Source organism: Embiotoca jacksoni, unplaced genomic scaffold, assembly GCF_022577435.1.
Source record: "Embiotoca jacksoni isolate LCO1_2020_lvr unplaced genomic scaffold, fEmbJac1.0.p SCAF_7, whole genome shotgun sequence".
In the NCBI taxonomy this organism is placed as follows: domain Eukaryota; kingdom Metazoa; phylum Chordata; class Actinopteri; family Embiotocidae; genus Embiotoca; species Embiotoca jacksoni.
The window spans coordinates 3,257,858-3,276,532 of NW_027185425.1; the positions used below are offsets into that span (position 1 = coordinate 3,257,858).

At 41.9% G+C, this 18,675-nt stretch overlaps 1 protein-coding gene across 3 annotated transcripts in view; it reads left to right on the forward strand.

The window, feature by feature from the left end:
* Nucleotides 1-18,675, forward strand: part of LOC138214315 (ephrin type-A receptor 7-like) — a 195,028-nt gene that overhangs the window by 137,464 nt on the left and 38,889 nt on the right. For all 3 annotated transcript variants that reach the window (XM_069175830.1, XM_069175831.1, XM_069175832.1), the window contains exons 4-5: nucleotides 3,518-3,673; nucleotides 8,164-8,493. In XM_069175830.1, coding sequence (XP_069031931.1) covers nucleotides 3,518-3,673; nucleotides 8,164-8,493 — 486 coding nt within the window. The remainder of the gene's footprint in view (nucleotides 1-3,517; nucleotides 3,674-8,163; nucleotides 8,494-18,675) is intronic.

An 18,675-nucleotide genomic window follows, 5' to 3' on the forward strand; every position in this document is an offset into this window, starting at 1 on the left:
ATAGATGACCTCAGTCTCACGCGCCGTCACTCTTTCTTTCAGTGTTTTCTCATTTATATGCATTGCATGTCTGTGCTTATCTATTGTTCTGCCTCCGTGTCTCTGTCAAGCTGAAGGAGTCCATTCTCCCTCCCCATTTAATGTCCTTTCTTTGTACAGTACACAGCCTACTGTCTTTCTGTCCCTCACACGCCATCTGTTTGTCTGTTGGTGTCTCTCACAGCAGTTGGTCCATCCACACCCCTCCTCGCCCCCATAGGACTTGGCATTTCGCTGCATATCTATATTATTACACCTTGAAGAAATATGTCTGTATGTGTGTGTGTGTGTGTGTGTGTGTGTGTGTGTGTGTGTGTGTGTGTGTGTGTGTGTGTGTGTGTGTGTGTGTGTGTGTGTGTGTGTTTACATGCACTGCCATGTTCCATTTAATCAAGGCTCCCAGTCAGCACATAGGACAAATTGATCAGTTGGTTTGCCAGCTGTCCTGGCAGATCTCTCCTTCTGTCTCCCACCCCCCCATCTCTTCTCCCCTTTTCTCGCTGCAGCTCTAGTTTCCAGTTTCACTTGTATACCTTGGCAAAGAAAAGGCAAAGATGGAATTTTAAAAATAAATAAATAAATAAGTCTTCTGATGACTGGAGTGGTCTTCTGCACAAGCATGTTTTTTTTCTTTTTTTTCTTCTCACTGTTGGAGGCCTTTTAGAGATGCTACATTCTCCCATTGGGAGATGGCAGCTGGCCCATTTTGACTGACGTGACCTTGCCTGACATTGGCTGTTGGCGGCCCTTCGAATGATCCCTCGCTGTGGAGAATGATGGGCATCGCGCGAAGCCAGCTCCTTTTGTTATCTGAGCCGCACATATTGTCTTGATACACCCCTATCATTAGACGCACATTTCCAAGGTGGGCTGGCAAAAATGTGTATCCACGCTGAATTGAAGAGATAAGTCAAAATTGCAGCCAGCCACGAATACGGCTAGCCTGCTTTTAAGCATGATAGGTAGAAAATGCAAAACCCATTTCTGTTCTCATAGATCTATGCATAATTTTGCCTTGATTCGGCTGCTATTCACGCTTGATGTTCTTGGCGTGGTGAGGGAAGGATAGTGGCAGCACAGTCAGGAACAAAGAGAGTCTACTCCAGTGCTGCTTGATAGGGTGTGTGTGTGTGTGTGTGTGTGTGTCTGTTTCTGTTATGTCCCCCATGCTTGGCTGTGCTGGGAGCTGAAAGCGAGAGGCTTTTTTCCGTGTAATGACAGACATTAGAATGTCGATTACAAGGTTCTTTACAGCCTGGGAGACGCAGCACAGGGAAGAAAATACACAGGTATACAGGCGATCTGAGCCGGGAGAAGCTCAGGAGGGCCCGCTGATCGATGTGTGATGGCAGGCCTTTTGTGTGTGTTTGGTCAGAGTGGCCGTGTAAAAGAGTCAGAATAACAGGGCTCCCTTCATTATTGTGCTTGAGTCTTGATGGGCGTTCAAAAGCCAAAAGCATTGTTTGACAGCAGGCCTCTCCACGTTATTGACTGTTTTCTAGTGTGACAAGGAGGTGAGAAAATGCTCCACTACCTGCCTCGAGAAAAATTCTACTTACCATTTAACCAGGTTTTAAACTTCTAAATCTTCTAACACACAAACTTCCATATCACAAATTTCATCATATAATCCAGATAGATCTGCTTTTTCTGTTAAACATTGCTGCCTCTACTATTAGTTTATGACGTGAGGGTGTCAGATGTCAGATAATTCTGAATATTTTAAACTATGTCTCTTTCCAATATATTAAAGCAAACATAACCATAGAGTACCAATTCAACAGGCTACTGCACTGAGCTGACTACTATGGATTGCTAACATTTCTCAGAAAACTGATTGCTACAAATATTTATTTGGATTTATTCAAACTGACTCCTTCTCCAAGTGTCCATGGTAGCAAAAAGGATATTGTTATGATGAGTCATAGACATTTTCAACTCTACCACTTTTAATTATTTTCCTGTTTCAGTACACCTTTTTTTCTTATCACTTAATTAACTAGCAATTTTTTGTTTCGTGAATTTTCTCAATACCACCTACCTTTCTCTGCATACTTAGCTTAGGTTATACTAGTGATACACTGGCCAACACAGCCTCTGCATTGACTGGATACGTCAATCACTTGAGTCTCAGTCAAGCCTCAATCAATCCCTTCTCTCCAAGAAGGTACCTAACAAGAAGCCATGGCTGAATAATTAAGTGCTAGCGAAATGCCCATTCAGTTTGAAGATCAGCGTATTTTTTTTTTTCTCGCCACTCCAGATAACACATATAAGACATGGAAAGACAGCCTGTCGGACTTTGTGTGTTTTGAATCGGAGGAGGATGAGAGAGTTAATTTGAGGGAAGAGCACCAGAGGCACGAGCCACGAAGAGTAGGCAAGGAATAGGATTTATTAGGAGAATGGAAAAAGAGAGCAGAGGAGTGAGAGAAAGAGGGAGAGAGAGAGTAGCTGTTAATGCAGAAACCTGCTGTTTAGAATACAGTCTCAGAAGAGAGACCAGATCATCGAGCGGTCGCTGGCTGCCTGATTTCACACCCATTATCACCTGCTACAAAGGCACGGCAAGTGGAAAATGAAACTGCATAGAGGGAGAGTGTAAAATAACCTGTTCGCTGCAGTGTGTGTGTGTGTGTGTGTGTGTGTGTGTGTACGTGTGTGTGTGTGTGTGTGTGTGTGTGTGTGTGTGTGTGTGTGTGTGTGTGCGCGTGTGTGTGTGTGCTTGTGTGCGTGTTTATGCACCGCCTATTGTCGCACATGCATTGTTAGGCTTCTGCTACATGGTGTGTATTCTTCTGTGCTACACGGGTAAGGTCGTGAGTGCTCATCACCCCAGCCCACATTCTCACCTCGTGCGAAGTAGTTGGATTTCACTTCTGACTGTAAAGAGTGTCCAATAAAATGAGAAAAAAGGGAAAAACAACAACGCAATTAAGTTTTGAGCGCCGGTGGAATGCCTTGGCTTGTTTTCCTTTGCCTAGCTGGTTCAATCCAGTAGCAGCTTTTGATGGCATTTGCCAAGGCCACTGATCACACGTAATGTGAGAATTGTGTTTGTCAGATGGATTTAGCCAAAGTCTCCTCTACTTTCCTCCCCTAATCCTATCTTTTATCTCGTCTGTACTTCCCAGTGGATTCACTTGCTTTCTATTTTTCTCCAGTCATTCTTAATTTTCTTTTTCATGAACTGAAAGGGAGATTAGGGCTTTTTTTCTTTCTAAGGCTTTTAAAAAGGCTGCTGTGCTTAGTGAAATGGAGGGAGTTTCCTTAAGTTATAAAAAAGTGGCTATAAATTCTTAACCATCCTGCAGAATGATCTTGTGATTTAACTTGTCTTGGACACGCCAACGTGTGAAGTATCGGTTCATTCCCGCCACAAAGATCTTTTAAAATGTATTTCATCTGTTACTGTTACTGAGTTTATTACTAAATCACATTTCTTAAACACATCTGATGTTCTGTATTTCTTTTCCAGCGTGTCCCCCCGGCTCTTACAAGATGTCCTCCAGGCAGCAGGAGTGTTTTCCCTGCCCGGCCAACAGTGTCGCCGAGGATGACGGATCTGTGGTGTGTGTGTGTGAGCAGGACCACTTCAGGACTCCCTTGGACAATCCCTCAGCACCGTGCACACGTAATATGATTATATATGCTCATATCTATGTGTGTGTTTGTCCTCTTAAACTGCACCTCCTTCTTCACCGCTGACCTTTTAGTATTCAGCCTTTTTTTTTTCCTATCGCACCACATCACTCGCATGCCGTAGCATTTCATATTGACATTTTTGTATTAAGTGAGCAATTTCGTGTCGGTAAACCAATCATTATCTCCCATTCAGCCTGTTTTATATAACTGCATTCACCTCTTTATCCATGAAGATCCATTTGCTTTATGGTACCTCACAGACCCTGTGGTTTACCTGTCCTTCACCCCGTATCCTCTTATCCACCTCCCCTATTTCATCTCTTCCCCTCTTTGTCTGACCTTCTCCCCCCCCTACTCCTCATCACCCCATTCCCATGTCTCATTTCACCTCTCCTTCACCCCAAACCCCTCGCCTCATATTGCATTCTCTTGGTGTAGGAAAAATCCACCCATAACTTGAATTCATCCCAGATTATTGACCAGGAGTAAATCTGTCCCATTGGACAGGATGCTCTGCTGATGATGAAAGTATGAGGTGGTCAGAGTTTTTGCATCTACAAAGGACACTTATTTCCTTTTTTTCCCCCTTGATAGTAGACATAGAACATGTGTTGTATTTTTTGGATGTAAAAAAATCTGTTTTATTTTGTGTTTTATTAAATCCAGTCGTTTTTTGAGACAATTTTTAAAGGCGATTGTCCATGGAGGGAAAAATCCTCAGGAACATCTGCATCATTTAATGTTTTAGGGTGGACTTTCCTGTGACTGATCCCTTTGAACCTGTGATTATACCGCTTTATACTTTTTCTAATACTATACGAAATAATCTAAGATGTATCCATTCACCACAGTCATTTTCTGCTCCTCTTAACCTTTATCCCTTTTATCAGCCATCCATCTTTCATCCCTGCAAACATTATGTCCACATTATTCATAAAATGAAAGCCCATCAGCCCATTTCTCCATCTCTTTGCGCAACCTCTCTATATTCCTCCACCTTTTCTCCTGATCCATTTTCTGCTATATATCCATTATTCACCTTTTCTCTGGACCCCCCTCCCCCTTTTTTGACACCTGAACACACACCTCCACCCTATCTCTCTGTCTGTCTTCTTAACTCGGCCACTCATCACTCTTCTTTCTACCCACTGCCTCGCCATCCTTTCATCCGTTTCGTCCATGCGTGTTATCACGTCATTCTTCTTCCCTCTGTCAAACTGAAATCTCATCCCTCTATCCTCGAGCAACAAACTCCATAATATCATCCCCACCGTCCGCGCATTATCCGTTTATCCGTCACCTCTTACTTTCTCCTCACCTTTTCTCGCCCCTTTCTCCCATACTCAATCCCATTCCTCGCCAATAAAGATGCACTACAAAGACCATACAAGGTAGCCCTATCGATTTCTGCATGGAGAACAGCCTATCGATATAGCTTAGTAATTAGATGGAGGAATAATAGGCTCTACATTTGGAGAGTACTAAGGGCAGTGAAACCAGAGGGTCACCAGGCCTCTGCTTCCCTGTTTGTACACATATACATTCACACGTGTGTACATATGTATGTGTAAGTGTGTGGTACTAGCTTTTATGGTAACTGCAATGGAGGGGTTTAATTACAATATTGATCGCTGAGCTCTGTGATCCCTGTGTGATAACATTTATAGCAGCCTAATGACCACATTAATTACACTATTGATTCGGTAATTATGATCATCCCCAGATTCGGCTAATCCACTGCGTGGTAAAGATAGTGAAAGGAAGAGAAAGAGAGAGTTAGATGAATGTAGAATTAATGAAATAAAAAGAGAAGATTGTACCAGATGAATAAGGTTTGATATGGAGCTTTTTTTATCTTGGCATTTAAAAAATAATATCAGTGTAATTTGATTCTTCTCCTTTGCTATTAAAGCCTGACCGTAATGTGTTTACCTTGTCACTGCTGTGTCTTCGAGACAATATCCTTTTGAAACAGGTGAAAGAACACACTGCTACGTTTTTAAAATTGCGATCTGCCTGGTAATTGTTCCTGACACAACTAATTACAATTGTTAATGGAGACTCTTTTCTTCTGTTCTTTGTGGCTGTTGAGACGAAAAGTAAAACTTTAGAAACAGTGAAAGTAAAATGCTCAATGAGGACACTGAAACATTTATTCTACTGCTGACAGGACTGCAATAGTAAGGATTGCAGCATAAGTGCCTTAAAGTGATGCAAAATGTTTGCCAATGTATGTTAATGGCTAATTGAAAATAGAGCGAGCTCAAGGCAGCATAACGGCATTAACTTCTGACTTTTGAAGACTATTCATAGGGCTTAATGGTTAAAGAGCGAGTTCGATTTTCTTTTCATTAAACTTAAAGTAAACATCGTATTCACAGTAAATGATTTATTTTTTTTTTGTCATATTAAACCACACATTAGGATACAACTTTAACGTGTCTGAGGTCTGGTTTGCTTCATCATTACCTGAGCATAGACAATTAATCTCATGAGGATCAGTGACAGGCTCCAGTTGTTTGCCTTCTTTTCGTTTGTAACCAAAACACACAGCAAAAGTTTAATATTATTCTTTAAACTCGTTGGAAAGATGTAAATGTCTGAACATTAGAGTTTATGATTCTATAATCCGAACTCTGTGAGGCTCGGGCTAATCACGCCACTTCAGGTCCGGATTATTTCATTATCCCAGCAGGTTTTAGAGAGTCGGGCTATGTAGACGGGTATACCGGTAGACTGGTTGGAGGTAGACTGTGTTTTTATTCACTAAGCCCCTGAATTACAGCCTGCCTGTTCAGTTTGCAGTTCTCCAGTGAATCTCTACTTTCTGTACAGTTGATCTGCACTCGTCAGAATCACTGGAGGATGTGTTGGACATATTTTCTATTGCTCACTCAGAGAATGTCAGATGAGTAGGCGATCCCTCCCTCTGTGCCGGAATACATTCCTATAAACACTGCTATAAAAACTATGGCCATATGTGAGCAAGACCAACTCTGAAGTTAGAGCTGTCCACTTGTGATCAAAAATAAGACACATTTTAATGGCCGGTGTGAATTGGGCCTATGTCATTTTAAGGACTAAGGGGATTGTTTTCTTGGAATTATCTTGTAGTTATGTAATTTCGAAGAACAGAGTTTTTGGTGGTTTAATGCCAGGAAAGAGACTCGAAGAGTATGAGTGAGTTGCTGGGCTGAGACAGCATGAAAGTAGACGGAGATGTGAACAAAAGGCACAGCTGTGTGCGTGTGTGTGTGTGTGTGTGTGTGTGTGTGTGTGTGTGTGTGTGTGTGTGTGTGTGTGTGTGTGTGTGTGTGTGTGTGTGTGTGTGTGTGTGTGTGTGTGTGTGTGGCCTTATGTAACTCGTGCTCCACGTGTGTCTGGGAGCGAGACGCAGCTGTGGTGTGTGACGTGTTTGACAGCACGCACAGAGCAGCACACCTTCACTTATTCATTACACAGCACATGCACAAACATTCAAGGACACGTATAAAATTGATGACCTTTTAATGGACCCGACGTCCGTATGTAAGGACCTGCATGAAAAGGCACAGGTCAGTCAGGACACTGACTTAGTGATGAGTCCTCCAGTCCGACATCTCTCGTAATACTGGACTGTGTATTTTACTTAAAGCTTTTGTGATGGTTGATTTTAAAATACTAAAGGTTTTAAATTACATATAATGCCCTGTTCAAACAAAAGGTAACGTCATTGCAGGCCAAAAAGCTGCAAGTTGGAAAGACCCTTTTTTTTCCTTTTCATCAAAACAACTCGTACTCCTGCTTTTATGCTTTGTCTTATTCCCGAGTGGTTTTTTTTCTGTATCAACAATAATCCCTCCTCCATCTCAATCCAATGAATGCGTTGTTTTTCTTTTACTCCTGTGCTCAAACCATAATAATGCCACATTTAAGAGTGTATTGCAGCAGCAACTCCACATTTTCAATTGCCTCTTGTCATTAGGGTCAAATGGTTCATATCAAAACAATTGTTTCTTAACACCAAGTCCTGGATAAAACTGGATTATCGTAATATGATGTGCAAACTGAGCTCTTGCAATCACACCGTGATACCCAATGCACTTGGGCCTTCAGTCATGTGAAAAATGTCGTGCTTTAGCAACATTATATTTACAGTTAAAGACTTTACGAGTGGAGACGAGGAAGTTTAATCTTGAGTGTAACTTTTGTGAGTAAGGAATGGCTTTTTTTATACAGATTTTTAAGCATATTAAGGCTCTTTTGTGGTGTTTCTTAAAATGTAGTTACACGTTTAGACAAAGTGTAGCATCCTTTGTCAATTTAATTTCACAACTAACAATTGCTGAAGCAAGAATGTGTTCGACTAAGTACTGAGGTTTGCAGCAGAGCAATTATATTATGTTGTGTATCTGTGTTTTCAAAAAAAAAAAAAAGACTCATAAATCATCGAGGGTAAACAATAAAACAACATAACGTTATTCTTTTTCTCTTTCGTAGGACCCCCCTCGCCTCCTCGAGACTTGGTCTACACCCTGAAGCAGTCCACGCTGATCCTGGAGTGGTCTGCACCGTCTGATACCGGAGGCCGGGTGGATCTGACCTACAGCGTCGGGTGCCGGCGGTGCGTCGGGAGGCAGTGTGAGGCGTGCGGGGCCAGCGTCGGCTTCGTGCCTCAGCAGGTCGGACTGACGGAAAGAACGGTGACGGTGGTCAATCTTCCTCCCAACACCAATTACACGTTCACTGTGGAAGCTCTGAACGGTGTGTCCGAGCTGCTGCCCAACAAGAGGTTCTACACCCAGGTCAACGTGTCAACGAGTCTTCCTGGTGAGTCCCTTTTTAATCTTTAAAAATAATCATTCACATTTTAAATGGCAGTAAAAAACTGCACATAAAAAAACCCAAATACCAACAAAGCAAGAACTGCACCTCTTAAAAGATGTTGCAAATGTACTCAAACTGGATAAGCTAGCCCATCTCCTGAGCACAAAATGTTATTTTAGATAAGTCCACTAAAGTTTGACTGAATTGGAAGAATCTTTTCAAAAGAGCTGATGTGGAATTTGCAGTAAAATTTCGCTATAGATTGTTGTGAAGTTTGTTAATGAAGATCATCTTCATTACTGAATCAAATTTTTTCTCATTGCATCTAATGTCATCAATTCACTGTGGCCATCTAAAAATACCCTCATCTATTAAACATACAGTCTATTAATTTATACACTTACTTGTATTAGCTGAAGATCTCTCGGGTCTTCTTTAGTAAAGGCACATACTTTTCTTATGACATTAGTGCAGGCTGTTGCCAATTCAGCAGGACACACATTCCTTTACCACAGATACACAGACAAGAGATTCATGAACACGTTTGCATGCACTATGTAAATCCTCCTGTCCATTAATATATGTATGTGTGCTCTAAGACAAACTGTGACCTTTCGAATTTACGTAACTCCAGTAAAATTGCACACAGCAACATACAGAACTGCACGCGTTGCATTCAAAGCCAAATGTGCATCCTGTGGAGGAATTTGCATCCATGTGTATGCTTACAGCAGCACAAACTTTCATCACACACACTTCACATAGTGACAGTGTGCCTGTCACTGCCAACGGAGCAGAAAGTCTCGCCGGTGGAGGTGATCTCATTTTCATCAGCAGAAGTCTTCAGCAGGCCATTAGCCGGGGGCTTGAAAAAGCACTTTACCAAGTATCCCTGTCAACCAGCTCTGCAATGGCGCTATTTGGGGGAGCTCATGTGTGACAAGACCAAACACACATATACACACTGAACAAAAATGTACAAGCACACTTTCTGGCTTGAATGCTGACAAACACTCTTTTTGTACACAAATGCACACATATATTTACCTGTCATACCCCGCTGTGCATGTTTTTGAAAATGCTTGTTTACTCTGTTTGTTTGCAAATCTCTATATTTGAAAAAGCTGAGAGAAATATGAGTCTGAGGAGCATAATGAAGCAAATGAAACATGAAAGCAGAGACACTGAAAGGTGCAGCGCGAGGAAGCAGCTGATGGAGAAACAATGACGATGGCAGTGTGCTTTCGCCATTAATTGGAAATTAGCTTAGAGAAATGGGCTGCATAATGAATGGAAAACTTTTAGTCATATGCGGGTCTGTGACGGCTGCAGCACTTAGTACGGGTCTCTGGTTACTTTCAAGTGAGCTGAGGATACATAGAACAATTTATTTATCAGGGAAAAAGGGTCTCACTTTACTACTTAATGAAGAAATTAGGATGTTGCATGTGAATGAAAAGCCCGTATTGAATCTTTTAGGCAGTATGTTAAACATGTGGTTCGTGAACATGCGTTTAAGTAGATTGATGATGACTATTTTGATTATTTACAACGAATGGAAGTGTTTGTCTAGATTATCTTGCAGACCATGTAAATGTTATGCAACTGTAACATCTGGACTACACAGAGTGAGGGATGGGCTAAAGCACACTAATAAAGGTATCTGTGTGTAGTACGAACCAGACTTCTCTGATATGTGTTGTTGAACCAGCAGTGATGTCTTCAGTATTTTTTACTAGAACTAGATTTATAAAACTATAGTTTATTTTACATATTATTAGCAGTTTCATTCTTCTTAATTTAAGTCTTTCAAAATGCTTATCCAACAATAACTTTTTTTTAACTTGAAGTCACTCTGCGGGCATTAAATAAACCTGCGTTAAAATTACATATTAGAAGTCTTTGCGAAGAAAAATAATCTCATATGATATGGAAAGCCCCACCCTGCAAGTGGACAGGATTATTGGTTTGTGACCTCTGAAACCCTGACTGTCTGAATTTGTTTTTTTTGAGACTGTCATTGGTGCACTAGCCAGTGCATAAACATTCAGTATGTCATGGCTTATTACTCATGGTATGTCTTCTAGTGTATAAAACAACAAGATTAAAAATCCGATTTTCATTGGAGGGCCATATTAAGCAATACTTGACCTCTAAGGCTCAAAACTAAAGGCTCACAAAATCGCAGCCCAGCTTACTATTTACTTAATGAGTTTTAACGCTAATCTATTAGCAAACAGTTGCCTATTGCACATATAGTAAACAATAAAGGGCATCCCATTTCAGGCTACGTTTTAAATGTAAATCCAGTTTTCACTGGTTGTTTAGCTCAGTTTTAATCTGCACGGTTTCTGCTGCATATCTGGGGCCGTGTTGTGGTGGCAGAAGGCTAAGCATTGTAGTCCAGATATCCCTCTAATAGCAATGTCATTCAGCTCATTTTAGGCCTGGTGGGGATTTACAGGAATTACTAATCCAGATGAGATACTGTTTATAATCTCCCCAGTATGTCCTGGGTTCATCCTGAGGTCTCATCAGCTTTATCAGATGCCCACTTAAACTTTGACCTCTGGAGTTGTGGTTTGACCTCAAGTTCTGTCTGGATGTGTGAACCAAGAAACCTGACATTTTCCTATTGTTTTGGTCTCGCCACCATTGGTGAGGGAAGGAGGGTGGGTCTGTGTTGGTCTTCCAAACACTGAGAAAAGCATCATGGCTGTTTGCTAAATGTAAATGTATCAGTCACAAGCCTGCTTCAACTGAGTTCACGAGTTGTGACGTGCTTGCTGACATTTACTGAAATGACAGAGGCCATGATAGTTCGCTAATATCTTGTAATTTTAGTCATGTAGAGTTTATCTTCATAATTTAGATAATAGCCTACCTCTGAGGAAAATGTTCCTCTTCCCTCTACACTGCGTTACCCGCCTGTTAGCTCGTGTTACTGTTCCCTGGCAACGGTGTTTTTAACAACTTAACCGCTTGAACGCCAAGCGTACAACGCATATAATCTTAAATTGCGAATATTTTCTGATATATCAAAATATATTTCCCTTAAAAAAAAACAAAGCAATTCTACCCGCGCCAAACCAAACCGACAGTTGAAATGTGTGCTGTCCCAACTGATGCCAACATTACTAACAAGCTGCAATAACCTTTTTCAACTCCCTGTAGGGATTTAGCTCTCCCAAAACCCCCAAGCTCCAAGGTTAGGGGCACTATATCAGAAAAGGCGAAACCTACGGTGATTATTTTTCCTATCCTCACGGTTCTTTCAACCTTTCTCCCTTTTATCTCCTCCTCGCTGTCGGTCTGTCTTGTCAGCAGTTGCCGTGGCGTTGATTTGTGGTTATTATGGGGTATTAGGGTGTGAGTTGTCCTGCTAACCGTGTCATCCAGGAGGATTGGACAGGGGGTTAGGAGAGTGTGTTTGCAGGGGTTTCAGAGGACTTTCTGCGTCAGGGAGGATTTAGAGTGACATTCGGTGCACGGTGTCTAATGCTGTCTGTGTGTGTGTGTGAGTGAGAGAGAAAGAGCTTTCGAAAAGAAGAATAAAATAAGGTATACGATTTTGAAATGTGCTTCAGTATTACTTCTTGTCTCACTACTCCCGCCTTTACTAGTCACACATGAGCTTTTTTTTTTTTTTTTAAAAAGACCAGTGGAGCTCTCCTCTATGAAAAGAGGCTGCAGCTCCAGGTTGGACTGCTGGCTTCCAGTACATGTAAGTAGGGTGCTTTTTAAAAATAAAATTTAAAAAAACCACGCTGATATTCTGGTTTGGATTTCAGCAGTTGGAGGTCAGGGTTTGTCCGTTGCTTGTTTGATTGTAGGCTTTTGAAGCACTTTTTTTACAGTCACATAATGAGTGTATAGTTGTCATCAACATGAGTAACGTTCACCTGTGTCTGCTTGAGTCGAGGCACAGACACACACACACAGCAGCAGAGACAAACAGGCACATTAGCGGCACTTTCAGCGACGGAAAAATGCAGGGGTGGATCTCACACTGAGCTGAAATGAAACAGACCGGCCGTAACTGCAGTTCTATATGAGTATGTTCGCATTTTCTTTCAGGGGGGTTGTCCCAAGACGATGGTAGAAGATGCACTGCATTTCCAGTCATGATGGTTTACATGAAATTAAAATTACAGGTTTCTTTTGTCATATTTTAACCGCAGGATAAAGGGGGTTGATCAGAGTCTCTGTGCACCTTGATGCGGGCTAGTTCCTCTGCAGAAGAAGACCTTAATGGTCAGAAATCCTGTCCTGCCAGGTCAGGTCCAGTAGAGGAAAAATCCTCCCTGTGCAAACCTCCCCATCACGACTTCACATCATCAAAACTCACTGACCTTTATAAATACTGCAGCAGGGATTTGGACCAAAGCTACCAGCGCTCTCACACACCCTAACCTTTTTTCTCGCTCATCACCTCATCATCTCTTTATTACTTTGTGCTTTTTCTTAACCCCCCCCCCCTCTCCACCGCCCCCTTGTACCTTGATCTCTTCTTTTTTTACCCTCGATTTCCTTCCTCATTTCCCTCACCGTATCCTTTCCTGCTCTCCCCATAATCTCACTATTCTTAGATGGTAATTTCTCTCCCTCCTCCTCCTTCTCCTGCCTCTCTATCCACAGCTACTCTTTCTGCTATCTTCTCCTGATTCGCCACCTGTCTTTACATAATCACCAGTGCCCTCTTCCTTGTCACATCTCTGCTTCTCTCTATTCTCACCATCTTCTCTTCCTGTACCATATTTGTTTTTCTGGTCACCGTAAGCTTGTTATAAATGGGTGGTATTATTTTTAACTGGCAGCTGAAGGCCAAGAAAACTTGAAAATGTATGGGCATAGTCTGAGCTTGGCTGGAGAGAGAGGGAGGGTGCTACTAGGTGCCAAAAAAAAAAAAACAAGAAAAAAAAAAAACACACACCAAGGTCAGTTCACAGCTATGAAATCCATATACAAAATTTATTTTTGGGATGAAAACCATCAGGAACACCATTTAAGACATTGTGACATTAAAACCAAATACAAATTGAATCCTTTAAAAGCATCTCATTGAACTGGATGCTCACACATGCACGGTTGGAGGAGTGGATTTCTCCCAGACAGATGGAGTTTTATCAAGACTCTGCAGACCAGGAAGTGGAAACGGGGAGTTTTCCATGGTGTGTCAGGGGTGGATGGATGGATAATAGGGGAGGAGGGAGCGTGTGTGTGTGTGGGGGGGGGGGGGGGGGGGGGTCAAAAGGGGGGGAGGGAGTAGAGACCAGAGTTGTGTGAGGAGATGGGGCATGGGCTGGGTAAACGGGGGATCAGTTTTGCCTGAGGCTCATGGGGCCCCTAATCCAGCGGTGGATTAGGGATGCATATATATATGTGCGTGATTGCCTCCTCTGCATGCACCAGGTCATGTGTATATGGCAGCTTTTTTCATGTGTGCTTGCATGCTATGCACTCTGTACATTGCTTCATGCTTGATTTATGTGTTTAAGAAATGATGCAGTAATGACAGATTGCCCCAAAACGGTTCGTTGTGTGTGTGTGTGTGTGTGTGTGTGTGTGTGTGTGTGTGTGTGTGTGTGTGTGTGTGTGTGTGTGTGTGTGTGTGTGTGTGTGTGTGTGTGTGTATGTGTGATTGAAGCACATTTGGGTTGAATGTCTTGGCCCCCAGTGGTACATCCAAAGCCCTTTAGCTGAGGCAGGGAAGAAGACAGGGATGCAGGAGGGCTGTGGAGATGGGGTGGAGGTGCGGGTCAGGGAGGAGGAAGGATTGGCATTTCAATATCCTGAGAGGATTACTGGCCGGGCTTTAGATGGCTGGTCCCCGCGGAGTTACACGGGCCTCAGAGATGGATGCATAAAGGGAGGAGAGGAGAGGGGAATGAATATAGAAGTGGAGGGATGGAGAGAGGTGAGCTGTGTAGCATTGTGAGCAGAATGCCTTCAGGGTTCAGAGAAAAGGAAGCAGGGGGGGAGAGCAAAAAGTGAGAATACATGGATTTCTTTCCAAAAAAAATAAAAAATGGTGTGCATATCGTAGAAACTTTTCTAAAAACTATCGGAAGCTACCTGGAATGCGCTTTATAGATGTATCTATGAAAACTGCATGAGTGGTACATTTACATGTGGTGTGTGGATGGATTGCAGGAGATGAGAGGAGGATGCTGAGGTTTAGAAATAAGAGTGAGGAAATAGAAGAGGAACATAAAAAGTCAAAGATGAAACGAAGCAAGCAAGGAAAAGTGAGAGCAGCACAGGGTGTGTATTATCAGGATATAGGAGAGAAAAGTTAGAAAAGTTAAAAGAAGCAGAAAGTGGCGGGAATGTGGTGTCAACAGTCGAAGAAGTTCGCAGCTAATTTGCTTAAAGTCCCTATTTATTCGAGAATGTGGGGTTTTTTTTGTCCATGTACAATGATGTATGTGCAGAGTTTAAAACAAGAAGTCTGTTTTTACATTCATCTGCTGAAGGGAGAATAAAATATTAAATTACAAGTAAAATTACTGCATTTCAAATTCTACTTGTCTTACTTTAGCAAAACATTCTTGAAGAAAGAGGCAGAAGCACTCATTCTGCTGAAAACTGGCATATTGCTGGGGTAGGAAAGGAGATATAAACTAGGTCTGCGACACAAATCAGACACAACACAGTTTTCACTTTATGGAATATTCTCCCTTTTTTTTTTTCTGAAATATCGGGGATAATTACCTCTTCGAGCCCTGCACAATATCTTTCATGAAATTTGAGAACGTTAGAGGTGGAATCTCTGACTGGCAAATTCAGCTTTAAGCCAAAAAGACTGGAAACCACTGGAAAAAATCCTGAATCTGAATAATGCTGTGAGTAGAATGCTGGTTGATAAATAGTAGTTAAAATATAAAGTGTTTCCCTTTTAAATTGTAGAGAAATAGAGGTTAAAAAAAACAAACTAAATAGGAGCAACTCGAATGTAAAACAAGCACCTCGAGTACCTGAAGTGCAGCAGGTGTGTAAATGTGCTTATTTACATGAGAAAAAGAAAATATAGGATGTTTGAAAGAGAAAAGGAAGATGATGAGTTTGTGTTGAGATGTCTGTGATTTTCTGAAATGATTTCCTGATTGCCATCTGAGTGCATTATCCAGTCTGACTGTTTGAATATTTATAAGTTGGAGTCTGAATTAATTTAAGTTCCCTCCCTGCATTGTGACAGAAAAAAACTGGAGGATTTTTTTTTTTGTCTTTTTTTGTCTTTTTTTCACTGAATGAGTGGTCCTCAAGTGTCAAGGTACAAAACTCTGCCCCTTTGTCTTTGAGTTTCCAATAGCACCCCCCCCCCCCTCCCTATCCGCCCCACCAACCCTCTGCATGGAGGCGTTCGGATCCTTTTTGCCTCCTTAATTAGAAGTGATGGGAAGGTGAGGCTTCAGCAGGCACCAAATGAATAGAGTCATCAAGCTACTTTTCAGGACTATAGCCCAGCCACTTAAGATGCTTTGTCACCCTGTGATGGGAATTTTAATTGCCTACCTCTTGGCTTATAATTGGAGTCTATGAAGAGGCACTCTAAGAGTCTTTAGTATGTGTACTCCGTATGTGGATTTACAGGCTGTTTGTTGTTGTTCGGGGAATTGTGGACTTCACTTAGGAACAAAAACAAAGCTTGCAGGTAGTTGATGGCACACAAGCACAATGTTATCCTCATAATCAGAGTCTTAGGGTTTCAGGGCTGTCTTTGATGCACATCTTTAGCCAAAGCCCCTGTCAGGAGGGGACAGACAGGTGAAAACTCAAAGAGATTAGAAAGAAGAGTTCACGAATCATCCTCATCTCTCAGTTTCTGTGTTTAAAAACACGTAAAGTCTTCGAGGTGCCTCTGCAGAGCCCCCGGCAGTGTCTGTGCGTGCGTGCCTCCTTTTGTTTTTCGCGGGGTTCGTTTGCCGGAGGGGAGGGGAAGTCGGCGGCGTCCTGCTGTGAGAAAGAAAGAGAGAAAGTTGTGGGGAGATGCGGCTGTCTCTCTGAATGACAGCAGACTCCTCTCTGATACAGCAGTAGGTGGGTGACAGACAGTTCCGCTCATCAGGCCAACGTTGCGTGCACACGGACACATCTACGTACGCCTCTTTCTCATTAACTCTTCCAAGACTTTCAGACAGTTGTTTACAAAAAACTACTTGATATGTCTGCGTGTATATTTACACCTTTTTCAACATCTTAGTTTGAAAAAAAATGTGGTTCTCCTTTTCTTTACTTTCTCTCTGCTGTCTGTCTCACATTCTCCAGATGGCACATTTACCCAAGAACTGTACTTAAGCACAAATTTGAGATTATTGTACTCTATTCTACATGTATTGTCATTTCATGCTACTTCATGCTCTGCTTCTTGGACTTCAAGTATTTTAGAGGCAAATATATTTGTGCTACTTGCTTTTTGCACCACTACATTTCAAAATATGATGCATTATTAATGTTTATATGTATAAATGCTTTTCCCTGTGATATGAATGCTTTTTACTTTCAATACTTTATGACTTTATTTTCACGGTGTATTGCCGTATTGCTCCAAAGCTCTTGTGCATAAGTCAAAGATATGTAAATGCTGAATGAGGGCACCCGCTCTCTCTACAAGATTGACTGCACTACAGTAAAGGAACGAGGATGTATGTGGGTGTGTGTGTGTGTGTGTGTGTGTGTGTGTGTGTGTGTGTGTGTGTACATGCACTGCCTCTCCTTGCAAGTCTGTCAGGGCAGATAGAGCTTTCTTTACCTTCTTAGCCAACCTCCTGCAGCAGGCTTGGGTCAGCTACTGTGCGTGCGTGTTGGTGTGAGTGTTTTTTTTACGAGTGCGTGTGGCCTGTGTTTTTATTTGTTGGAGGCTCCGGGCAGAGGCTGTCTGGCTTAACGGACATGTCGTGATCAGACCATGCCTCTGCCTTTAGGCTAAAGCACACTGGGCCTGAAGAGTGTTCAGAATCAGTCAGTGTGCAGCTGTCAAGTGCAGTTTTAGCAAGTCTGCTCCAGCTGCTCTCCCCTGTTGGGAGTGTGGGATGCCAGATTTGACAGATTTGTAAACTCCGTAAAGGTAACGCCAACAGGTTATAGGTGTTTGTTTGTTTTTTGACATACAGCAGACCCTTGTGTTTTCTTCTTCTTGAAACCATCTTTTATTTAGATCAGACAAACAACAATTAGGCCAATTTAACTTCGTGCATGTAGAGGAATGTTTCGCTGTGTTATCGGTAGCGCATTTTATTTGCGGACAGCCGTAGGGAAAACAAACAGAGTTGAAAACAGGAATTTCGGAACACAAAAGCAGCATATGAAACAAAGACAGAAACTTGAATGCATCTGGCCACGATGTATGCTCGCTTAATTTCCAGAGCATTGAAGTGGTACACCCTTTAAAAAGAGGCGGCGACAGGGAAACCTGTTTACCACAGAGGGAAGCGGCATCAATCCACACACTGCCGACCAGAAGTGTCCAGAAGATGTCAACGAGGAACTTTTGCTTGGATGTTTTTTGTAATTGATGGAGTATTTGTCTGATGTTATTTATTAATATTTTGTAGTTTTTTTTGTTTTTGTTTTATCCCTCACAAGCTTCCACACCAATTTTCCAATACCCTTTTCCCAAATTCAATGTAATTGTCCATATAGTACGTCATTTGCTATTTGCCCGTATCTATTTTCAGTGTTGGTGTTGTGCAACTTTTTTACTCTCGTCATTTTTTTTCCAATTCTATATTTCTTTTCAATATCGTTATGCTCTTTTGTAACTCCTACTAGCCTTCTTCATACATCCATACAGCTCCTATTATAGTCCTTTATTGTGCTGTTGGTCCCTACTGTTGTTTTATCTTCATCTTCATCACTGCATCCTCTAGTCTTCTTCACACAATGCCAGGGTGCATACAGTTTTGCCACATTACTATTTTTTACATCATTTTCTATTGCTTGGATTATATGTGTTCCACTTACTGGCACTTTTGCACTTCATTGATCTTAAACATAGCTTCTTTATGTGTCTCTAGGTTTGGGTACTACATTCATGACATCATTTATTAATAAATATGATGTTATGAGATTTTACATGCCTCCCTTCGTCCAAAGGGGCGGGTCCTTCTCACGTGGGTTTAGTTGTCATGCGTCCTCATTGCTGAATGGACATTTTGTCCCCCTTTTGTCCCTCATGTATCATTC